The sequence below is a fragment of the Nuphar pumila genome, chromosome 15, assembly GCF_984573655.1.
Source record: "Nuphar pumila chromosome 15, dmNupPumi1.hap1.1, whole genome shotgun sequence".
NCBI lineage: Eukaryota > Viridiplantae > Streptophyta > Magnoliopsida > Nymphaeales > Nymphaeaceae > Nuphar > Nuphar pumila.
The window spans coordinates 5,667,895-5,694,141 of NC_143263.1; the positions used below are offsets into that span (position 1 = coordinate 5,667,895).

At 37.7% G+C, this 26,247-nt stretch overlaps 1 protein-coding gene across 2 annotated transcripts; it reads right to left on the reverse strand.

Annotated features, from left to right (window-relative positions):
* Window positions 1-12,275: 12,275 nt before the first annotated feature.
* LOC149814252 (uncharacterized) lies at window positions 12,276-26,243 on the reverse strand. Of its 2 annotated transcripts, XM_089990232.1 has the most exons (9): window positions 25,920-26,243; window positions 24,210-24,338; window positions 23,991-24,120; window positions 23,623-23,743; window positions 21,967-22,048; window positions 21,374-21,424; window positions 18,575-18,613; window positions 13,218-13,317; window positions 12,276-12,529 (listed from the first exon to the last, which is right to left on the reverse strand). In XM_089990232.1, the coding sequence occupies exons 1-9, from the start codon at window positions 26,130-26,132 to the stop codon at window positions 12,399-12,401; spliced, it is 996 nt and encodes a 331-aa protein (XP_089846358.1). In that variant the 5' UTR covers window positions 26,133-26,243; the 3' UTR covers window positions 12,276-12,398. The 2 variants fall into 2 exon arrangements, with proteins under 2 accessions (XP_089846358.1, XP_089846359.1); XM_089990233.1 differs by lacking the exon at window positions 18,575-18,613.
* Window positions 26,244-26,247: the final 4 nt, after the last annotated feature.

Sequence of the window (26,247 nt, forward strand, 5' to 3'; positions counted from 1 at the left end):
GGATACGATTTCCAACTTCTAGTAAAAAAGGTGTGTTTAAAGTGCACATTTTTAAGAAGCTAAAGTTAACGAATATGAACTAATATCTGTTCTTTTAGCACCCATAAAATATGCTACACCAACCCTCATTTTGAATGACAAATATACCCTTGAAACCCCACAAATCTAGAGTCAGGCATTTCTCTTATGGTGAAACCTCACTCCGTAGGATGAAATTCTTTACATATTGAAACCATGACAAGAAACTTAACTGCTGGCCAAATGCTGATTACTTTTCTTCAATGTTAAAATCAGCTCACTGGGTGATAGGTTTCTTAAAAAACCAAAAAAATCGAGTAAAAGCTAATTGAATCGATCAACTTTTTACCATCAGATAACATGTGTCATTAAAAAATACAAAATATTAAAAAAAAAAAATTAAACCCCTCAAAAAGTATTAAAGAATAAATTGAATTGCCTTGAATCGGCCCCTTTGGAATAGCCGATTCGATTAAGCTGATTCAGACCGATTTTAACAACATTGCCTCCCTATGCTTCCACCTTATTATCAAAGTTTATTTTTCTTTCCAAAGCTCCTTTGCCTTTTTGGTCCCTCTCTTCAAATGTGCCTTTTCTTTTCACAACTGGCAGCCTAGCATGTGAAAATCTTACACTTTGGGTTCTATTTTGGGTCAAAGTATTAGTGCTCAATCTTAAAAATCAAAAACAAAAGACCAGAAAGATCTTTGGGAGGAAGATCCTTGAGCATAGTTCTTTCTTTGCCCCTGTACACATCCCCTCATTGGTGGTCCTGGTCCTGTTTGTGTGGCTTCCCTACGAGGAACAAAAGGACGTCTGTCCAGGCTTGGTGACGCATGAATACTGAATATTAAATGATGCCTTAGTATATAGTTTCCCTGTCTTCATCACACGTTTGGCGAGAGAGAGAGAGAGAGAGAGAGATTCTTTGTGTGTGCATGTGCGCATGCGTGCCCGTGTTTGTTAGGTTTTTATGTAATGAAACTTATCAAAACGTCTCATTGGACTTGAAACTACACATCTCCAATATAGTTGACAAAAGCTATATTACTAGGGTTTTACATTTAACTTATTAATCAAATGACAGTAGGGTTGGCAAAAGTGCCAACTTGCAGTTAAACTTTAAAAAATATCCTGTAAATCTGATGATATATATGTGTGTGTGTGTGTGTGTGTGTGTGTGTGTGTGTGTGTGTGTGTGTGTGAAACAAAAAACAACAAGTTTGAGATCTTAAGATGGTTTCATTGACTGAAACATTTGGCATGAATAATATTGTACTGGTTCATAAGAGAAAAAGAACCCTACCTTCTAAACCATACTTTGTTCGGCAAAGTAAAGATATCCAAAGTTTCCAAATCTCACTTTACAAGTGCATCTCTTTGCTCTTAGTAAAACTAATTAATTATAGGGTCAAGTGAGTTTGGCGGTGAGAGATGAGACACACAAAAAGGCGCATGATATGAGGATCATGAAATTGAAAGAATAAAGTGAAAGATGGTTTCCGGTGTAAGACAGCAGCCGGGAATTGTACAGTAGAATATGCCCTTAAAGCATATGGGGACACAGATCCCATCAAATGCACCATCAATAATATATATACCAGAGTGAAACTGCAATTGTTTAAGGAACACGGTGCATGAAGAATTAAATGTGGTAAGACAAGAATTACAGGGTTCTTCTTCTTTGGCAGTCAGTCACGCTGCTCATGTAGTAGTAGTAGCAGAGTTATTGAGCCGACTGCCAAAGGAGAATTGCCCAGTGATTCTTGTACACAGAACGGATTCTCGTCTTTCTGCTGCTGTTGCTTGACTTGAAAAGATGGTGGTCTGTCTCTCAAATGTATGAGTGTTCCCCATGCAGCATGCATGAATTCAGATTAATTACGTATCCATCTTCGTGTCTGTGTTTACTTAATCCGTTTTCTCTTTTTTTTTTCAGGAACTGTGTTCACTTAATCTAACGTCACTAAATTGATTCTACGTGCACTTGCCCATGATATGATTCTGTGTGTGTGTGTTGCTTCTGCATTTTTTAACTATTGATATATATCAATTCATGCACTGAAAAGTTATCGTTTAATGTGCGCCAGCTCTTTTGTAGTATTGACGTTGGTTTGGTTCTTATAGTACAAAAGTCATATGCTATGTCAGACGCAAGGATATATACGTGGACACGAGGACGCGTGACGCGTGTTCGACTCACGTTTGAAATTTTTCTAAAAAATTGAAACCCAGACAGGATTTTTTTAATAAAAAGCTAATTAGTTGACATTTTACTATTAAAAAATACTTTTTTTGACTAAAAATATTAAAATATTCATCGTAAGTGGTCATGTGTCTTAGCGTATCCGCTCGTGTCACTATGGACACACCACCAGACGTGTTGCTGTGACATAGGTCATATGTGACTGCCTAGTCAGCACACTGTGGCTGTCTGACGAGAGAGAGAGAGAGAGACGTGGTTCCAAGCATTGTAACAATTTAAGGTGTGGACCTGAGCTTAGGTACTAGACCCGACCCGAGACGGGTGGGTCGGGTTTGGGCTGCCCATTGCAGCATGAAGTCTGATAGAACTGGGCTTACCCTGGTCCAATCAGTAAACAGGATGGAATTCAGGGAGGGCCGAAACATCATTTCAGTGGAGCTTGACCTGGAGCCACTTTGAGCTTTCGGCAATTCGAATCCTATGGCTTGCAAGTTTGAATTAATGCAGTTATTTTGTAAATCATTCAATTTGGGCTTCAATCAATAGGTTTAGAGTCTAAATTCTATTATTTTTAATTTAAAATTATATTTTATTTGTAAATGAGTTAGCTCAAACCCAGCCTGCTGCAAGATACGAGCCAAACTTAAGCACCCTCTGTTTGGGTCGTTGGGCTTGTTTACCAGTCCCAGTAGCAAGCAAAGTAGATGCTTGCTCGAGTGCCTCCACAACAACCGCCTAATGCTGACAGGAGACACTCCCCAATTTGGATACACTGTGGAGATTCCTTTTTATTCACGTCACACATAGACTACTACAAGAAATGAGACCTTTACTGATGCTAACACAGCGTCAGTAGTTTCGCCAGTAAAACATTTATTTGGTGCTATTTTAACATAACCAATATCTTTATTGGCACTATAATAGTGCTAGTAAAAGTGGTTAATAAAAATATATATACTATAATATAGTAGTATATTAAAAAATTATACTAAAAAATATACTAAAATAATTCAAAACTCCAATTTATCAAAAAACTTGAAAAAAATCCACTAAAAATGCAAAACCCCTAAAATAAAAAACTTGAACAATCATAAATCTTAAATTATATTTAAAATGCAAAACTCATAAAATATAAATCATACTTGAAAAAAAATGAATTTAGTATGATTTTACTCAAGAAATTACAAAAATATGGATTAAAATAAAAAAACTCCTAAAATATAAACCATACTTGAAAAAAAAAACTGAATTTAGCGTGCATTCACTAAACAAGTAACAAAAATATGGATTAAAATGTAAAACCCCATAAAATCTAAATCATGCATGAGAAAGAAAATCAGATATATCATTCTTTCACTAAATAAATTATGAAATTAGCAATTAAAATATACAACACTAAAATATAAATCATACATGAGTAAAAATATTGGATTTAACATGTTTTCACTCAAAAAATTATATAAATATGAATTAAAATGCAAAATTCTTAAAATATAAATCATACTTGAAAAAATATCGGATTTAACATGCATTTGCTCAATAAATAAAAAAAATTTGTATTAAAATGCAAAACTCTTAAAATCTAAATCATACATGAAAAAAATTGCATTTGTCATGCTTTCACTCAAGAAATTACAAAAATATGAATTAAAATGTAAAACCCCTAAAATCTAAATCATACTTGAAAAAAAAGAAATTAGCATGCATTCACTCAATAAATAACAAAAATATAAATTAAAATGCAAAACCCCTAAAATTGAATTCTTACATAAGAATAAAATTGAATTTAGCATGCTTTCACTCAAGAAATTATAAAAATATGAATTAAAATGTAAAATACATAAAATCTAAATCATACTTGAAAAAAATCAGATTTAACATGTATTCAATCAATAAATAAGCAAATTTCAAAAGTTGCTGCTATAGGAAGTCATTGTTAATTCAGCTCGGTGTTGTTGGATAAATCAATAGCAACTACTAGGAAAGTAATTGCTAATAGTACTACCAATAGTAGCGACCCAATTATCTGATTGTTGAAGCGCAATAAAATCCAGGTATATATAGCCAAAAATATTGCTACTATTGACTCAATAGCAGTAACATTTTTATTAATAGCATCTACAAATGTCGCTGTTAAAACTTCTTATCTTTGTAGTGTGAAAAACCCTTATAATCTAAATCATACATGAGAAAAAAATTAGATTTAACATGCTTTCAATCAAGAAATTATAAAAATATAAATTAAAATACAAAATCCTAAAATTTAAATTATATATAAAAAACAGATTTAGTATGCATTTACTCAATAAATAACAAAATTATGGATTAAAATATAAAACCCTAAAATTTAAACCATACATGAAAAAAAAGCAGATACAACATGCCTTCACTTAATAAAATATAAAATTAACAATTAAAATATAAAATTAACAATTAAAATACAAAACGCTAAAATATAAATCATACATGACAAAAAAATCGTATTCAGCATGCATTTACTCAATAAATAACAAAAATATGAATTAAAATATAAAACTCCTCAAATCTAAATCATACGTGAGAAAAAAATCAGTAATCAATTTTTTCTTTTACCTAAATCATGATTTTAAAACTCGTTGATGGCTCACTCGGCTTGTCCTTGAGAAACCCATAACTCGATCGGGTCATGTTAACTTTATATTTTATGTAAAATATATATTTTATGTATATTTTATACTATTTTATCAATATATTATATATAATTTTTATTATATAATTTTTTTATAATATATTTAATGTATAATTTTATTAATATATGTATAACCATATTTTTATATATAATATACATATATTTAAATTATATTTTATATAATATATATAATTATATATAAACTATTTTATATATATATATATATATATGCATGACTCGTCCATGACTCGTTTGGGTCAACTCAATGACTCGGCTGAGTTTTATACAAAATGAGTTTGTACTCATTTTTGACCCAATGATTGGGCATTATGGGCCGAGTCAACCGAATCCCGACGAGTTTTTAAACTATAATCAGAATTACCCGAAGACCGAACTCCTACCTTGGCAAAACCAACTTGAAATCAACTGAAATGCTCACTTCAATCATGAACACACAAATCCACTCTCAATAAAGAAACACTATAAGAAATCATATTTTCAACAACCGATAACGAAAAGGTATACTAAAACCCAAATTCACCCCAACCCTTCAGCCTAATTATCTAAAGAACGAACTCCAACCAACTGAAGCCACAGTGAAAAACACTAAATTCCAACACTAAAAGACATCAGATTCTCACAACTAATGCAAAAAGCTTACACTAAAAACTCAAATTCACCCTACATCACAACTTTTCCAACTCAGAAAACCCTATAAAAAAACATTCAATTCTCCATAACTTAATGCTCAAAACCCATTGTAAAAGGCAACCAAAATTCCTTAATAGTGTTAAACCTCTTAAGAAAATCTTGAAAAATGGGCATAAATTTATGAGTATTAAGAGTGTTCATTTCAAGTTGGATGGGTCTCCACCGGCTTACACTTATCAACGGCCGGTCGGCAGGAAGGAGCTTGCCGACAATGCGCCCCTACCCTCCCCGAAAAAGAGTAGACAAGGACGGGGGAGGGACGACAAGCGCTTTCACTCTCTCCCCTACCTCAAGCAGTTGTGAGACCGACAATATGAGTAAGATAATGGCCGACTATCGTTTACCGTCGCCGCTTCCTTGACTTATGCTTTCTTGGTGGATCTTTGGTTCTTTGTCGCTCTTGCTATTTTGATGTCTCGTGTATCGCATAAATTTTGAAAACTATCATTTCAATGAATCAATACGTTGATTTGTATGCATATTTCATTTCTTGAGTCATTTTTATGAGCAATTTTGTTATTGAATCAATCTGTCGAGCTACGTTATGCATGTCTTTGCTTATTTCACACAAGGAAGCACTCACAAAATTTATCTTCCTTTGAGCTACTTTGTGAACTTCGCAGCATCGTGGGTAAGAAGAGGGCTTTGCTTTGATACCAAATTGATATAAATCCAGCAAATTTATGAAAAAATCTACTAACTACAATTATATCTAAAAAAAAATGAAAAAATATAAAAGAAATAGAAAATTGCAGAATTGATGAATTAAAAAAAATAAAAATGATGGATTCTTTTCGTTCAACTCTACCATCTAGTCCCTCATATATCAATAGATGAGATTTCTTAATTGTAATCCAAATAAACTTCTTAATCCGATGACCTCCAAAACATAAAACTTATCCTAATCTAATGAAACTTAGATATTAGATCCAATACATAAATTACATATCCGTTACAAATGACCCAACTACAAAATATAAGTTAGATCCAAATGAATCCTCGTAGACCTGGGTCTTAGAATCTGCTGGGCTACAGCCAATCACTTAAAAGAGTTAACAAGCTGGAGGACAATTTGATAAATATCGTCAAAATGCTGGCTCTTGTTATTGCCTGTGCACGTTTTTTACCGTTAGCTGATATTCTAATTTAAATTTGGGTCACGTGACTCCTTACTGCAGTCGGTAAGAATGCCATCTTCATTGCAATTTGACTAAAGTACCCCTGTGACAGCACGACTAGATGGTCCTGGATCTGGATCTGGATCCATGCAATCATATTTTGACATGATCAGATACAACATTAATGACGGATCAAGACTGAGGTTCAGAGATGGGAGTCGGACCAGAAACCCCATTTGATCCACCCTTCATATCAAGCCCAAGTTTTGCAACTCGTCCTAGTGGAACTTGGATTTTTGTTTTGAACCTGTTGGATATCAACTTTGTTTTACATATTTTGGATGTAGCAACCATTTACCAAACAGTACAAACTGACTCACGCCCCCAAGGGCATTGAGATTAGACAACCATCACTTACCATGGTCATCGTGTGCTTCAGATGGGACTAAAGAGGACAGCATCAAGGCGGATCATCTATTGTGTCAGCATGATCCAAATAGTCGTATCAGAACATTGGTATGAGTACAAATTTGATGTGCCATATCTATGCTGAGAGAGAGAGAGAGAGAGAGTTAAACTAAACTAAATGTGTGGGCCTAGTGCTAGGGAACCAATATATGGCAGGCAAAATTCACTATGAATGTTATAGAAGAAAAAGGGCATTTTGGTCATTAATCATACAAGTGGATGGAAATGACCAATAAGAAAAGGGCAAGTACAATTTCAAAGTTCAATGCAAAAGAACAGCAATTTGTCAATTCTCCCCTTCATAAAAGCCATACAATCACCTTCCCTTGCTTGTCCCACACCCATTTCTCCCACCACATGGATCCAGAGGAGTTCTTGCAGTCCTTGGACTTCTACTGGTTTGCCCACAACATTTTCATGCTACCTCCCAACTCTGGCTCTGCACCAAGCATGGACAACACCGCACTCCCCACAAGAAGCTCAAAGGAAGAACCCATGATTTTGCATCACAAAATGGAAACTTCTCCATCTCCAATTGATCAGAGCAAGCCTTCTGAACTGCCAGAACCAGAGCCGCAGCCGAAGCACGTCGCAAACACAACCAGTGGCTTGAAGCAGAGGAAGATAAGGGGGATGGTGGAGAGGCAAAGAGCTGCAGAGCTGGAGTTTCAGGAGTTGAAGGGGTTCATGGACTTGGGCTTTAGCTTTGGAAATGCTGTGGTAGATCAGACGTTGGTATCAATTATCCCTGGACTACAGAGGGAGAGAAGATCAGACAATAGTGGTAGGTTGTATAGGCCTTATCTGTCAGAGGCATGGTTATGCAGGATCCCATTTGGTAATGAAGGTGTGTTCATGGAGGAGGGCCTTAAATGTTGGGCTCATGCTATGGCTTGCAGTGTTAGATAGGAAAAGAGTCCCTGCCTCTTTCTAACTTCAACGATTATTTTTTTATTCTTTTTATTTTGTTTTGAGATAGTTAAGGTTGATTGATTGTATTCTGATCTGATTCCTTTTGTAATAGGTGCCTTAGAAATTAGGTAGAGTGCAATTTACACATTTTAATAAAAAAAAAAGTCAGTGTTTCATCTTGTAATAGTCATGATGCGTCTGGTTCACTTGTTTCTCAATTATATCTATCTAATTATAGATGGTATTTCATTGTTAACTGATGGTGCACGGAAATTGTGTCCCATAGGGGGTGTTTGATATGCGAAGGCACTTAGACAGGGACACACTGTCTTTTCCTGTCCTGTCCTGCACTTGTTGGGGCGAGACATGACTTGCTGTCCTGCCCTGTCCACGTGCCCAAAAAAATCAAGTGTCTGGCAGTGTCAGTCCACTGTTTTGTGTGTGTGTGGTGCTGGTTGGGAATGGAACAGTAGAGGATGCTCTTTTAGCATCAGTGCATCATGTATCCCGTGGACTTTATATGCACTAGTAGTCACAGACCCTACCAGAAGCCGGGATGGCTAAGCTTGCTTAGATCCACTACATGCAAATGGTATGCATGTAGTTTTTCCTATGCCCTTGTGCTTGGTGCGGGCGCACACACATACACATTGTTCTCTCACTGTAACACCCCGATCTGGAACCTCAAAAGTTCGAGTTCGGTTGGTATTACTTCTCAGAGGAAAAGAGTATAAAGTTTACACAGAGAAAAACATGGCTAAAAAAAACTTTTCATTTTATTCTCATAATCAATTTTTTCTTACAATTGTTCATCATTTATAGCAAAAAAAACAAATACATCTTATTCAATGACAAGAAAAGTAAAATATATCAATGTTTTGCTAAAGAAGAAAAAAGTTGCTCACAAGCTGATTGTTCTAATGCCTGAAACCTACAGTTGTAATTAAACAAAAATGGGAGTGAGTCTACAACCCAGTAAGAAATAATTATAAGTAAATAAACAATTAACTTACAATTTCCAGTGGGCTCTAAGCTCCTAGTCTCAGTTTAGTTTTCGACACATCACACATGTTTGTATATTTTAATTATCACCATTATCATTCTCAAATACTCTCTTTCACGCAACTATCACTAGGTTGGATATACCGGTAATAACCGTATATGGGCGTAGCAACTCCGTAAAATACCTCAATTCTACATCTTGGTCAGACAATGAACCATACACTCCTAGTGGTCCCCGGACCACCAGGCACTGCAGTGAACCACCACGAAAACCCCACTGATAGCTAACCGGGAGGTCAAGCTCTCAATCTCGGTATGGTTCATGTTACATCCTAACCATGATGGTTATCAACCATCCATGGTCCTCCAGAGTCTCAAACTAATGTGAGTGTAACCCTAAGTCATAACTAAGTTCACATATTGAACCATATTCACAAATTCGTAATGCACTCGTTCTCTCACGAGTGATGTTGTGACTGATCACAAAAATCTCATTCTTAATCTCATGATAACCTTAGGACTCACACCTCTCTTACTTAGCATGCAATGATGTAGTGTCTCTATATCGTTAAATCACCAGCGGCCCACTCTCTGTGGTGACTGCACTCTGACTGCGAACCAGGTAGCCCTTGCCACAGGTCGTCACTTTCAGGATTTAAGGGGTCATGCATGCTGAACTCAAAATATTCATTTATACAACATGAATGAACTAACTGGGACTCAAATCTAAACTTGGTCTCATCACAATGCATGATGTTAACGATTATATAAATATGCAATCATAAATAAATTTCTTTCTACCATGCATGACATATCACAATTAACATGCATATCACAGCGAACATGTATATAATTTAACTCATAATGTCAAGCATAAAATTTATGTATATCATGGTCTCACTCAAAACTATCATGCTAATCACATAACATCTATATCACTACGATAACAAGCAACGTGAAAAAGGTTTATTCACATCTAAAGTTACTTATAACATCCTTTACCTTAATGGTGAATCATGTGCTTTCTCTAAAATCATGCCTCACAAATTCTATCAGTGTGATCTGGTCATAATACAATATATTCACATTAATACGCAATACTTCTTACCAAAAATACATTTTACTGAATTTACTCAAGAAACTTCGATTTCTGTATCACTATTTTTACTGAAATAAATAAACTAGTAGATTCCTTTCTACAATACGAGTTCAACGCACCAAACCTCACTCGATTCCAAGTTCGAAGTGCAAAGTTATGTCCATTTTACTAAAATGGATCTCGAGTATCCAAATGGATATCTTTGTACATTTCAGATTTTGGTACCATACAAGACTTTCGTTTGATCCGATCCATATCCATTCCTGATATGAATCTAGGACTGATCCAAACCGATCTGGAACATTCAGTCTGGATCCAGAACAGGTCCAGACCAAACTGAATCCAACCTGAGAACCCGGATCCAGTTAGATCGAACAGGTTTGACCTGACTCAGGTTTTTTTTTTTCAACCCAGTTCAGCTCAGACCCGAGTCTACCTGAACCGGTTCTACTTAAACTAGTTTCACTAACTGGTTTGGTCTGAACCGGTTTGACCCGAACTGGTTCACCCAACCCATTCAATTTGTTTTTCAACCTGTCTCGGTTCGGTCTCGGTGCGACCCGGACCGACCCGATTCGGCCTAGGTCGCACCCAAGCCGAACCGCCCCCACCCCTCTTTTTTTTTGAATAAAGGCTCAGTCTGGGTGCGACCCATACCGTCGGGTCCGGTCTGGGTCACGCCCAGACCGACCCGGTTCGATCCGGGTTGACCCCGGACCGACTCGGACCCTTTTAAAAATAGCGAAAGGGGCTGAGCCCCTTCCGACACCCAGGTGCAGAGGGGTCGGCCCCTACCGACCCTCTCCTCTGCACCCATCCGGGCACGGGCTGACCGCTGGGGCCAGTCATCGGCGTCGGCAGGTCGTCGGAGCCGGTCGACCCCCACGCCCCCCCTCTCACTCTTTGACATCAAATTTTTTTTTCTGTTTTCCTGCAACTCGCCGGCAGCAATGGCTGCACCCCCCCCCCCCCCCCCCCTATTTGCTCAGAGCAAAAAAGAAGAACGAAGAAGAAGTTGAAGAGGGTGGAGGCTTACCTCGCCGCCGTCGCCAGTAAGTCTCTCTCTCTCTCTCTCTCTCTCTCTCGATGCAGGATGTGGAAGGAGGGCCTGCGTGAGGGTTTTTATAAACCCTCACGCAGGGTGAGAGGTTGAGGATAAACCTCGCCCCCCTCCCGCGGATTTCGGGGGTGAGGTTTATCCTCACCCCTCTCAAACTTTCGAACGGTTTTCCTAATTGGAAAATCATTTTCCCTTTTTTTTTTTTTTGATGTTTATCCCCTCCGGCGACTTCGCCGGAGGGGGTTTTACACTCACCTTATGATATAGACCAGATTGGACAAGGCCTGACTAAGTTTTCCAAGCGATGAGCATCTTGGTTAAAAGAGATGAGAGCATTTCTTTGCTGCCATAAAGGCTGGTCATCAATTTACAGCTTTATAAATATTCGCGAAAACCCCAGCGCCCTAGAACGTCTCCAAGATATAACTCGAGCATATAAGGTGGGTTATCAAACTCAAGATTATCCAGTAATCCCTTTTGTTAATTTTTCTCAAGCGCTTGAACACATTGCATTTTAAGTACCAAATACAATTAGCGTTGGGACTTAATTGCATGATCGTTGATCCATCTATGGCCTATAATGTTCTGGATCAAGTGATTCATGATATTCAATCTGGGCCATGAATTTCTCAAGACTAAGGGTGGACCGGTTAGCAACGGACTGGGAAACCCACAGCCCAGCCCGCTACAGACCGGGCCTGAACATATGGCTAGGTCCGGCCCTGCCCAACTACGCCCAGGCCATGGCGGGTTTTTTGGACCTAGGCCCAGCATGAGCCAGGTCAAATTAATGGGACCGGGCCCAGCTGAATCGGCCTGGTCAATTCGCCAGCCAGCCCATTGCCCACCCCTACTCGAGTCAAGACTATCCCTGATTTTGAATTTGCTCAATCTGAAGATGTTAATCCAAGGGACCGTGACAGCTTAATGGATCATGACCATCACATCTCATGGGCCCAATATGGCATTTGAACCGCAAAGTTGATGGTATATGCATAAGTTTACCAAACGAATTGAGAGAAAGAGAGGATTTCACAATAGTTAGCTTTATACAATGGGATTTTGTTCTAAACTAACTATACATAAATCATATGAATGGACTATAGTGTACAATATGGAAGGGACCTTTACTTTGCCTATTCTTTTTTTGACAATGCTTCTGGAAGTTTGAAGGTTGGAGGCCTGTCCGCACCCTTTCTTGAGTACTCTCTCCAACGCCGGGCCGCAGCTGCTGCCCTTTTTGACCTCTCTTGCACTTCCTCCTCCTCTGTCTCAGACCAACAGCAGTCAGCAAATCATTCTTACAAAAAGATAACAACAAAAACAGGACATCCAATAATAAAGTGACGTTTGTATTTTGTTAAGAGGGATTCAACTTTCAAGCAAGGACAATGGACATGATCCTTTTCCAACATGGCCATTTCAAGCCCAACTATCTGTTGAATCTGTTGATTGAAATGGTGCACCATTGCCCAATATTTGCCTTTTTCTTAATCTTCCAACCATTCCAACCATTCTTCGATGCTACAAAATTCCCCAGATGTGAAGAATTTCCAATGTACTACTTTGTTCTGGTTTAAACATATGAACCAGGCCGATGCTACCGGTGTTAACCTTTCCATGGAAGCGGAAAGAGAATTAAACAAGAAACAGAGCCTCCAAGTTTTTGGCATTGAAGAAGCAGCCCTGACGCGGTAGAGCTTAATAATGGAAAAAATAATTTCATGTGGCAGAACGCATTGCATTTTGAAGTCGAAACAATGAACAGCAAATGTTGTGTCGAAACTTTTCCTACATTAGCAAAACAAAGGCAAGGGCTTTCACTAGGTCTCATGCCCTACCTGATCTCTCAAACACCCACAAGTTGTCGCAAATAGAAGTGAAACTATAAAATGATGATAAAGCGTTTCAAGGAACTGAATCATCTCTGTGTGCAAGACTTGAAAAGCAAATACCTGCATCTCTGTAGTTAATAGGGTTTTCCCAAAGATTGCTCCAATATGATTCAGATTTTCCAGATGTGTTTTTCTTCATCATCCTGATTTTAGCTTTTTCCTGCATGTCAAAGATGACAAATTACAAATTTAGTGTGGATATGCCAAGAAATCATCTATTCTTTTACATGTTACATCCAAGCTATGTCACAGGGACTCGGCCAACTAGGTGCCGCACCCGCGTCGACGCGACGCGGGTGCGCGTGCGGCACCCGGTGCGGTCAACACACCTAGGGTCATTTATGTCTAACTTTTAGACTTTATATATATATATATATATATATATATATATATATATATATATATATATATATATATATTATATTTTTGCCACACCGCCGCACCCAAGTTTTTTGAAAGTGCTGCACCCCCGCACCCGCACCCATGTGACATAGCATCCAAGTAATTCAAAATGGCATTCAGAGATCAAGTTGCAACCTTTGTTTGCTGTCCATTTCAAACTAACATACAGAATATTCTAAAGATGATAATGTTGTCATTTGTTAAAACCCAATATGTGGTTAGAGTTGATTGACTAGATAGTAAGAAATAAGCATGGAACCTCAGTACACTTTTGCTTTCTTGCAAATATAATTCTAAAACTGTCTTAACCGTAAGTTTTGAATCATGGATATCCAACATGATATACATATGACAATAGATGTAGTTCTAGGTCCCAAATAATAGTTCCCTTTATGTCAAGTGTGCATAGGTGATGAGAGTGACAAAATACTGTGAAACACAATATGAATTGCTCCTTGGAAAGTGCCCCAGTTATGATTATTCAAAAAAATTTGGGTGCACATGATACCTTTATCTTGTTCCTTATAACCACTCAAAGTTGAACCCTAAGTCTAAGGCATGTGTTTTTCTTAGTGTTGGAACCTCGTATAAAGGTTTTCTGTGTTTTGATCCGGTTTCTAAAAATATTTAAATGGCAAGACATGTCAAGTTTGATGAAAACAGTTTTTATGCTAAAACCAGAATTCCTGTTACCAGTGAGAAAGTGACAAGGTGGTTGAAAAATGAGTCACAAATCAGGTCTAAACAGGTTTTGGAATATATGCGTGAGTCGCCTACAGGTCGATGTTCTTGATAATCCAAGGTCAGACTGCCCAAATGGTAACTCGATCTTACGATGGAACCCTAAGACCGAGATTCACTGATTCATCACCTTATTATTTTGGTTTTGGTCTGATCAGTTGGTTCAAGAATATGAACCAGTTGATTTCAAGCAAGCTTTCAATGAACCAAAATGGCATCAAACCAGGAAAGAGGAGCATGAGGCTTTTAGACCCTTATTCCACTTGAGACTACATCTAATGTAGTCAGGTGCAAGTGGGTTTATAAAATCAAGAAACATGCAGATGAGAGCGTTGCTAGGTTCAAAGCTCGTTTAGTGGCTAATGGATATAGCCAACAAGAAGGGATAGACTATTTCGAGACCTACAGCCCTGTGGTTAATTAAACCCACAACTGTTTGCATAGTGCTCTCCATTGCCACCTGTCGTAATTAGGTTATACACCAACTTGATGTTAACAATTTTTTTCTCCACAGTTTTCTAAAGAAAGAAGTGTATATGTCACAATCCCTCGGTTTTGAAAACATAAAGGTTCCTCACTATATTTGCAAATTAAATAGAGCTCTCTATGGATTGAAGCAAGCTCCCAGAGCCTGGCTCGAAAGGTTCAGACAATACCCATAAAGATTGGGTTTTACTGGTTCTAGAGCTGACATATCTTTATTTATCAAAATCTCAACTGAGGAAACCTTATATGTTCTGGTTTATGTTGATGACATAATAATAACCGAAAGTTCTAAGGAAAGAGTTCAACAACTTATTGGTGAATTTGGTGTAAAGTTTTCAATAAAGGACTTAGGAGTCTTGCATTTTTTCTTGGGTATAGAAGTTATTAAGAATACAACAACAACAACTACGCCTTCATCCCAAAACAATTGGGGTCAGCGATATGAACCAAAAAAGAAATTCATTTTGGGTCTTCCACATGAATCCTTTTCCTCCAATCATTTCTATCCAATGCCATGTCCTCGGTGAGGTTCAAAGCATTCATATCCTTTCCTATCATCTCCATCCAAGTCTTCCTAGGCCTACCCCGACCTCTTTTAACTAATATATTTTCCCATTTCTCCAACCTTCTAACTGGAGCATCATTAGGCCTTCGCCGAATATGTCCAAACCACCGTAAACGATTCTCTCGCATCTTATTCTCAATGGGTGCAACACCTACCTTCTTACGTATCTCCTCGTTCTGAATCTTATCTTTTATTGTATTTCCACACATCCATCTAAGCATCCGCATCTCAGCTACACTCATTTTTTGAATATGATGTCTCTTGGCAGCCCAACATTCCGTATCATATAGTAAAGCAGGTCTAATAGTCGTCCTATAAAACTTTCCCTTCAACCGCAATGGCATTCTACGATCGCACAACACTCCAGTTGCACTTTTCCATTTCATCCACCCAACCTTTATCCTATGATTTACATCTCCATCAATTTCTCCATACTTTTGAATGATGGATCCCAAATATTTGAAATAATCCTTCACTGGTATTTCTTGCTCACCAAGCTTCACTACACTCCCATCACTACTTCGTTGCTTACTAAACCGACATTCCATATATTCAGTTTTACTCTTACTCAACTTAAAACCTCTAGCTTCCAATGTCTGTCTCCATAATTCTAACTTAGCATTAACCCCAGCTCTAGACTCATCAATCAAAACAATATCATCAGCAAACAACATACACCACGGTACATTTTCTTGAATTGATCTCGTAAGCTCATCCATCACTATCGCAAATAGGAAAGGGCTTAAAGCAGATCCTTGATGTAACCCAAGTTATTAAGAATGACGTAAGAATTTTACTTACCCAAAGAGAATATATATATGATCTTCTTGTCAAAACAAGAATGAAAAAATGCAAACCTCTTACAATTCTTGCGGCAGCCAACGTTCAGATATCCAGATATGAAGGGAACAAACTCATAGATCCAACCCAATATCGCAGCATTGAGGGAGCTCTGCAATATGTGATCTTCACCAGGCCTGACATATCCTATGAAGTAAATAAGGCATGTCAATTTATACACGATCCAACGGATACTCACTGGTTGCTTGTAATGCGTATCCTAAGATATCTCTAGTGCACCATCAATTTGGGTCTTCAAATATCCAGATCCAACAATTGTGTGTTGTCTGCCTACACTGATGTTGATTGGGCTGGTTGCCCAGATGATTGAAGATCCACAAATGGGTACTTGTCTTCCCTTGGGTCAAAGTATTGCACTGAAAGTCCTCTAAGCAACAAACGGTTGCTAAACCCAGTACTGAAGATGAATACAAAACGTTAATTGGAGGAGTGTCAAAATTACTTTGGTTACAACAGTTAATGCGGGAACTTGGGATTTGTGAATCCAAAACCCCAGTCATATGGTGTGACAATCTCAGAGCTACCTATATGTCTGCAAATCCTATCTTTCATGCCAGGACTAAACATATAGAAGTGGATTTTCACTTTGTCAGAGAAAAAGTAGCAAAGCAAGAAATTGAAATCAAATTTGTAGCATCTCAAGAGCAGTTAGCAGACATACTCAAAAAACTGTTGGGAGGATCAATTTTTAGTTATTTAAGAAGAAAGCTTAATCTCACGGATATTAGCTTGAGGGGGTGTGTTAAAGAAGACCCAGACTCCATCCAACTTGATCCAGTCCCAGTCCAGAATTAACGCGATCCAGATCTAGCTCAATAACCAAATGACTCAAGACTTATCTTCAATCAACCTCTATCCAGAAAGATAAAGTCGACAACCAAGTAAGAGTCCACATTTGGAAGATGTGAAGATAAAAAAGATAAGGTAGAGTCAAGAAATTGGTCAGGGAAATAAAATATCCTTGTAGCCCTTACCAACAAAAAATGTGGTATGATGATTGGGGATCTAATGACCTGGAAAGATCTCCCCCTTGATTGTAATCCTTAATATTAAGGGAACCTCCCTCTCATGAGTTTAGTAGAGAGAGTGTGAGGATCGTGGACGTAGGCATTCAGCCGAACCACATTAAAAATCTTTTTTATTTTCTTTCTTCCGTCTTCTTGTCGAGTTCCATGCGTGTTTGCATTAAGGTTTTTTTGCTCTGTTAGAGGTCGATCATCCTCTCACAAAACTATGTCACACAGACACTCCATTTTGCCCTCTGTATCCGTGTTCATGTCGACACGCATGTCCCCATGTTGACACACAGCGACACCTGTACACGCCATTTTACCCTCGTACATACAAGTTTGTATTCAATTTATAATTTATAATTATATTTTCAGTTTATAACTTTATATTTTCAGTATATAATACATATTTTAGATATAGCATACATATTTAGATTATATTTTGTTTATTTTGAATTTATTTTTATTTATGTGATATTTAATATATATATATATATAGCCATGTCCCCGCACCCACATTTTTTGGAATTGTCGTGTCATACCCTCCGTACCCGTACCCGTACCCGCATCCGCACCTGTACCTAAGTGACAGTTGTGAAAGGGTTTTTCTCTTTATACTTTTGGACTACACATTTTTAAGAGTTATCCAAGCAGAGTCATGATATCGCAGCAAAATCATGAAGCATTGACAGGTTTTTTAGGAATCAGGTTCTCCTAATGTTTGCATGTCATTAAATGCCATGAAAGCAAGAACTCCAATGTTTCACCAATATTTGTTAATGTGCATGCATGATTAGCAGCTGAAAGTAAATGGTTCCTAAACCTCTCTCTACATTGTTTGAAATTTGAAGTTCAGTAGAATTGCAGAAGATAACAAGAAGAATACAAAACAGTTTCTGACAGGTTCAATATTTCACCAATATTTGTTAATTTGTGAATGCATGATTAGCAGATGAACGTGAATAGTTCCTAAACGTCTTTCTACATTGTTTGAAAATTAAAGTTCACTAGAATTGCAGAAGATACCAAGACTAATAATACAAACAGTTCTCACAGAACATGTCAATTACACACATTCTTTTTGTTCTCAAGAAACACATGCTTTCCAGCAGTGAAATAGGGGAAGAAAAGAACCAGAAAATAATTCATGCAATGAAGATGGTGGAAAATCATGATAAGCACTGACATTGCTATAGAAATTGCAAATTGAACATACTGAGAAAATGACTTGGGAATTCAACAAACATCACTAAGAAAAGGAAACAATCCCTCCTAAAATCACATATATTCAAATTAGCATAAACTGGTATACACTATGTAAACAGAAAATCTGTTAAGAGCCAATATCCTACCAAGACTTTCATTTGACGCTTTTCCCACCTAGAACGTGCCTGCCACAGAGATAATTCATGTCTTAATCTTTAACTAAGAAAACTTGGAAATTCATAATGAATCAATGATTGCAGAGCTCAAAAGTAAAAAAAATACAAATTTATGAAAGTACAGGTATATATGTTTCTCAAAACCATAATGAATGTCCAGCTAACAATTTAAAATTCTGTACACTACATCAAACCTAAATGTTTGAAATACATGGCATGCCTCTGAAGTCAGCAACGTCTTGAAACAGGCATCTCATAGCAGAATTGGGCCGTCAACCAGGTTCATTTCAAGTTGCATACTGTCTATCAACTGAATCTAAGTCTCCTACATCTATGTTTCTTCTCTGATTCAGCCAGACTTCAGAGAAATTGTCAAGTTATTGGCCTCGTGACAACACCCAATTTTTTTTTCATGCATACTACATTTGTTTCAGGCTACAGACTCTTTATCAAAAATCAGCTTTAATAGATGTTGGATCTTTCCACTGTGTGTGTAGATAGATAGATAGATAGATAGCCATGTCTAACCTTTTAAGGCCCAACATGCCCGATACTTTGCACTCATGTATCAGTGTCCAGGTAACATATATAGTCCTGAGGTGAAGATGGTGTCTAGGCATGATCGTTAGATACTGTATCTCTTTTTATGATTGGAATGAGACAAATACAAACTAACTAGCTGCATGAAGTTGTAGACCTTTATTTATGGGTTTATATTTGACTCACACAGTACCTTTTATCTAGTGATCCCACTAATTTTCTCACAATCTATCAAGTGCTTCATGTCAGACCATAACAAATATTCAGCCTTTATATACCGACATGATTAATATCTATCTATGGCAAGCACATACATTATAACATACTTTGAATTATCACCCGGTTCAACAATTACCAAGGCCAGTTGGCTGCAACTAAAAAGCTTAACAGATATTTCTAGCAAAAAAGCCTTGAGCAAAACTGAAAGACAGAAATGGTTGTTGCCATTTATGAAATTGTTATAATTTATCATTCGCATACAACCTTAGCATAAGCAACAAATAACTGAGACTAGTGGATTTTTTAAGAAAATCATTTTTCAAAAGAAAACTGATTAAGAGGAATCATCGCGAAGAACTATAGATGCCTCATATATACATGTAATCTGCAGAATCAAAGATTCCATGAGCGTCTGACTGAATAAACACACACACACACACACACACACACACACACACACACACACACACACACACACACACACACACACACACACACACACACACACACACACACACACACACACACACACACACACGTATATATGTGCACAGGTATGCATATGTGTGCGCTCATGGGTATGCATGTGTGTGTGAATCAAGGTTGTTAGAAGCATTGAAGCAAGGCAAAGCGTTGCAGCCACCATGAAGTGAAGCGCAAGTATCAGAACCACTAACATGCATAACAAGAAAAACAAACAAACAAACAATATATATATATAGAGAGAGAGAGAGAAAGAAAGAAATCTAAGAGTTAAGGCATGATGTTATAATAGCATAATTTCCAGCACTTTATCTAAATATAAGAAATTTATTTAATTTCTTTCTTTTATCTCTATAATGAACAATATATATATATATATATGTATATATTGTTTGTTTGTTTATATTGTTATTTGTTATGCATGTTAGTGGTTCTGATATATATATAGAGAGAGAGAGAAAGAAAGAAAGAAAGAAATCCAAGAGTTAAGGCATGATGTTATAATAGCATAATTTCCAGCACTTTATCTAAATATAAGAAATTTATTTTATTTATTTCTTTTATCTCTATAATGAACAATATTGCACCCATAGAGATGACAAAACAAATTACAATTATATGCCATGCAGGCAAAAGGATTATGTCCCAACAAAAGGAGGAGGAGGTTTGCAAAGGGAGGGAGGGAAGCTTCGTTCTTCTTTTGTTCCTGTTTCCATACAGTATCGATCAGCCGATCGTTCCCCTTCCTCTGGGAAAACTAGCAAATAGCATTTCCCTTTAAGTGGCATGTCAAAAAGCAGATCTCTTCTTTCATCCTTCGTTTTCACCTCCGCAGACAAGTTTCTGTCCTCAGAGGGATCTCATGAGAGAGAGAGAGAGAAATAGTTGATTTAGGTAGTTGGCATGGCTGTAACAGTCCGTGCACACGAGGGTAACAGCCCCACTGGTGCTGGTGACTCCGTAATGCAAGGGTTGGGGCACCCCACGCCCCACTCTATTTTAATCATTTTTTTCTTTTGTATACTAGTCAAAAAAGAGCTTTGACCACCTATGCATGACTGAAGCGCAGGCCCTTCCCTGAGGCGTGCGCTTCATGGCCGGAAGCGCACGCCTCAGAAGCATCTATGCCTCAAGGCATGAGGCATAGGCCTCTCCTTGAGGTGTATGCGTCATGCCTTAAGGCGTACATACTTAATAACATGGTCTTCTCTAGTCATTTGAATCAACATGGATGTAGTCTGTCACTGGGTACACCAGTGATTTTTTCCAGTGTAGATGCTTTTTGGTTAAACAAATGGTGCAATATAACATCAACCAAATTCAGTGTTCTTGCCAACCATGTCTCTGATTTTTTTGTATGTAATCTAAATAGGTCGCTCACATATTTAACAAGATACACATATAAAAAAGAAGACAAGAATCAACAAGAGTTTCAGCAAAGATACTAAGGCCAAACTCATTACTGATAAAGCTCAAGCTAATTGCAGAAGAAAATTTTGTGATCAGCAGAGAGGTTTGTAGTCATACCATTGCAAAAACATTAAGAGAAGCTCCCATCCCAGAAAGCATCAGGCCAACCTGCCCATATTAAATGATCACCATTAACATACAGAATTATGCAGTCACCAATAATAAAAAGACAACATAGTAGACTATGAAAACTAATTACAAATTCTTAGAATCTTAAAACAAAGTTCTTCCATGTGGATTTGTTCAGTAAAAACATGGATCTGCTATCCAAAGTTCCAAACTGTCTACTAAAAGACCAAATTCACATTGATGCATAGTAAACTATGCTTAACAACTCTAGAGAACAGACAAGTGATACTGTTTTTTATTGTAGAGCGGTTCTGTGATATACATGTCATATTACATAGATACATTTTACACCAGGGTATGCATACGAGCATTGGCATTTAATCATGATATTTATTTTTTGCAAGAAGAAGATATACATGCATGCATACACACGTGCATGCACATATACATGCACGCGCATGTGCATACACACAGTCATTCACCAGAGGAACATGTCAAAACCAGGAAAAATAAGCAGTCATGTCACAGAGCTAATATATCCCTAAAAGATGACCTGAGGTTTCAAAGAATATTTATCTTACATTTACTCTCTCTACCCTGCGCATCTCATCTTCAAGCAGAGATAACTGTGCAGCAGAAGTCCAATGAATGCAATCTACTGGGCTGAGAATGCAAGAAAAGAGACTTGAATGCATCAAATACTTCATATCATAAGATATATGTCAATGCTTTTAGTGAACAAAGAAGAAACACATATTCAAATCACCAAATTAAGTATGTTCTGTTTATAAGCCAAACTCATGCCATAGAATACTGATTAACATCATAATTCGAACGAGTCTTTTTTATAAAATTCAAAAGGGAAGTTATTTATAGAGTAGGCCAAATTGTTTGATTATTTGAATTGCCATGTTTCCATCAAGAATTTGCAACAAAAAACAAAAGGACACCATAACATCTTCAAAGACAATAATTTTTGGATATTTGTCACATTTCGTATAATATTATCATACCAACAGAATGTCAGTACTGCTCAGTAAATTTTGAATATTTGTGTGATATTATTACAATACTATTTTACCAATGCGCTGTCATCTAGGTACCATTCAGCTCTAAATTAATAATGAAGCAAATCTAGAAAAAGAAGAAAATACCGTTACTTGGAAACATTTAGGGTGTGTTGTGTGTCACGACAACGGTGGGGTTTCCACAGAAACGCACAAAGCATGAAGTGTTTCTGCAGGCCCCACCGTGGCAACGCAAACAGAGCCCCAAAATCAACATGACCACGCTTCCCAGGGGGGTCTGACTCTGTTTTTGCTGAAGGAGGCTCCACGCGGATTGTGGTGCGGAGCCTCCTTCCGTGTGATGCAACCCCCCCCCCCCCCCGCCCCTTAAGGAAAAACTCAGTGATGGACAATCTTGCATTTCAGAAATCTTGTTATTCTCGGGAAAATCTCAAAAAATAATGGTAGACATAAAACAATAACAATGTACTTAAAATATATAATATAAAAGTATTGCCAAAACTGCCCTTATTGCATTAATAATGGGTTAAAATTGCATAAAAAATGCAATATTTTCAAATTCAGATTTTTGTATAGCTTGCATTATTTTTTGTATAAGATCAGCCATTGAAAATATCATGTTAAAATAACGATATTTTCAAAATATCTGTGGTATTTGTGGCATAGCTTTCAAAATAGTCTCGCATCCCACTATTGCCATCAAATTATTCTAATTGTTCTATTAATTTCATTAGGAAAGGCTTTGAACCTCATAGGCTTTCTTGCAGCAAGAATTACAAGTATGAACAGAACAAATTAACATGCTCGCTAGTTGTGAATAGCACTGTTTAGTTGGCAAAATTATTTGTGGTGTGCCCCCTCCCTGCGCCAAAGTTAGTGCAATCCAAACCAAAACCATAGGTCGTTAAGAGCTTTAATAGTGAGGTATTTTCCTCTCTCCCATGTGGCAGGAAGTTTCTTCAAGAGTTCCTTCTCTTTTCTTTCTAATTATTAGTTTAGTAGATTCTTAATGCATGTTAAGATCATTTCCAGCAGGTTCCTCCATTTACTTAACCAAGGATGAATCCATACATATCACCCAGCATTGAGATCTAGTTTGCTTATTACCAACACTTAAATAAAAGATGTATGGTTCATATAGCTTAATCACAGAATACCTAAATATTCACTTCATAAGAATGCAGACAGAATGCCTAAATTACCACTTACCAACCGTCAATAGCTTGCTGAACTAGGCCAGGGTTCCCAGATTGGGAACAAACTCTTGCTCTTCCAAAATCCTCCTCGATTTTAAATACATCTGGGGCTAAATTGGCACAATTTTTACAGCCTGTCCAAGTTGTCAGCAAAAGATGCCACATGAAGATTTTAATATAATTTGTCCTCAGTAAATGAAGCTAACCACAGAATTTGCTATTTCAAGCAACCAGTAAATGAAGCTTGGTCTCAGATTCACGTGTTGCAGGTAGAGGGCCAACTAAGCCCTAGATGGGTATTGACGAGGAAGGAAAAAGATTTAGCAGTATGATTTATTTACTATCTTGGGGAAAAGAACAAAAGATGGAAGCGATATGCACCTATACAACTGAACTCATCGACAAAAGCATGATCCTTTGGCTTGGAATCATCCAAGAAAGGATTGTTAGCTGTTAATGCATACCCATGGATTTCATCATAAACCATGCGTTGCACAGGGTCACTTAGTACCTGTACCAGTTTAATAAAGAAGAACAAAAATTAAAAGGGAGGATACACTCACAAGAATGAGACAATCACTTTGCTTTTAAAGAGCTCACCTCATAAACCTCATTAATGAACATACAAAAATCAGTTGTCTCGGGATCATTTCCACTCAAATCAGGATGGCAAGCTTTCATACAGTTGTAGTATGCCTTTTTTATCTCAGCTGGTGATGAATCTGGCATCTACAACACAAAAATTGACATAAAGATAGGAAGTAAAGAATTACTTGCTCTAGCACAATGAGGTTTACTTGTACATAACAAAATGAGAATCAAAAGAGTAAACTGACTAACCAAAAAATAGGGATTTTATCACAAAATTCTCTGTTTCTCAGGCCAAAGCTCCCAGCATACCCCAGCCTACAAAGTTTCTAGGAGCCTGGCAAACCTGCACCCATAGCTTGGTGACCATGTGTTTGATTTCACATCCCGGCATCGCATGGGTCACCGTGGATGCTGGTCATGCACCCGCTATCAAACAGCAGAAGTGCGGCGTTCCGTGTGTCCTACAGATGCACGGAATGCTGTTTTTTTTGTACCAACCTCCCTGGAATGCGGTACACTTTTAAAAATAAAAATAACCTGTTCATGTCAAACTGGACAGTGTGTCCTGGAGAGGAACACTGTCCTGTTTGTCCTGTGCTGTTTACTCTGTCCTAACCTGGAGAGGGAGTCAAACACACCCATGGCCTTATCCAGACTACATGGTATAAGGTCCTATTTCTCCACTCCTTCCTGTATAGAACTAAAATCTGTGTCACCTCAAAATCTTTCATGTGGACATTTATAGTCTCCATCCAAGGGTGCATTAGACAGTATCCACGCAAATCATCTTAAATGGAAGCCCCTTTTTTTAACTACTGGAATCAATATACATACACACACATATTTATTTCTTTGTTCATACTGATGATCACGCAATAATCCTACATCAAAACAATTAAATTTCCAAACGAAATAAAATGTAAGGGACATGTTTGATTGAGGTTGAGAAGGTGATTCTATGTGATTCCGCTAGAAGCCAGGACATCAGCATTTCACAAACGATAAAGAAATGGCATTTTACGAGAAATGCGCAACCACGCACACATTTTCCTAGTTTCCATGTGACCATATATTCCATCTCTTACCAAATTCCAAATAACGATCTCTCAATTCCACGGATTATACTTTTTATTCCACAAACCAAACATTCGAGAGAGGAACACACACGACCAACAACATCCCATTAAATCCCCTAATGAGCAATTAGAGCAACCAGAGATCACAACTATAATTTACAAAGACTACTCTGTTGCCTAAAATCAATAGAATATCAGCGATAAAGAAGGGGCGCTACTGCGTCATCAAAATCTTACCAATTATCATTTCCGAAGATCACAACAAATTGAATTTCCTAGAGAGCGTCATTTTTTAAATCAATGAACCGATCTACTAGCATCAGCAGGGCAAGAACGTTTTACGTGTAAGAGGAATACCGAGCAATAGAAAGAACGGTCATTGATTCGAACCAGCATCCACAAATCCATATCAACCATGCATATGCATGCTAATCATTTTTATGTACTCTGACAACCAGGAGATCCTTCCGATCGATCAACGACATAGCTGAACTCGACTTTAACTAACATACTCAATCCCACTACGATTACTGACTCGCTGCAAAATTACTGAAGATGACGTTTCTTAATCCAATCATCGACATAAAACGCCAGAATCTATCCAATTCCAATCAGAAAAACTCAGAGAGAGAGAGAGTCATACGACGCCTAGAATGGAGTAGTAATCGTCGGCGTCGGCTTCCCCCGAGACCAAGCTCGGCGTCGCGGCTCTCATCCTCAACTCCGGCCGACGCACGCCGGGAACCGGGAGATCTATCAACGGCCGGAGGAAATTCTGGCGAGCTCCGATGGGCGACGCGCAATAATTCCGGAGCTTGAGGGCGTCCGTGCAGATCGGAGGGAGCAACTGAGCCATCGACGGCCCAAAAGATTAATCAAAATACTGCGAAAATGGAAATAATAAAAGTTAATCAGAGGGACCTCCTCAGAGAGGAGGAGGCTTCTTGGAGAAGACTCTGAGTGAGAGAGAG

Excerpts from the sequence above, each read along its gene's own strand:
- LOC149814252 (XM_089990232.1), bottom strand. The coding sequence starts at position 26,132 with ATGGCTCAGTTGCTCCCTCCGATCTGCACGGACGCCCTCAAGCTCCGG. Across the intron at positions 21,425-21,966 it reads GCAGGGTAGAGAGAGTAAAT|GTTGGCCTGATGCTTTCTGG; the intron begins GTAAGATAAATA and ends TAATATGGGCAG. Across the intron at positions 12,530-13,217 it reads TATTAACTACAGAGATGCAG|AGGAGGAGGAAGTGCAAGAG; the intron begins GTATTTGCTTTT and ends GGTCTGAGACAG.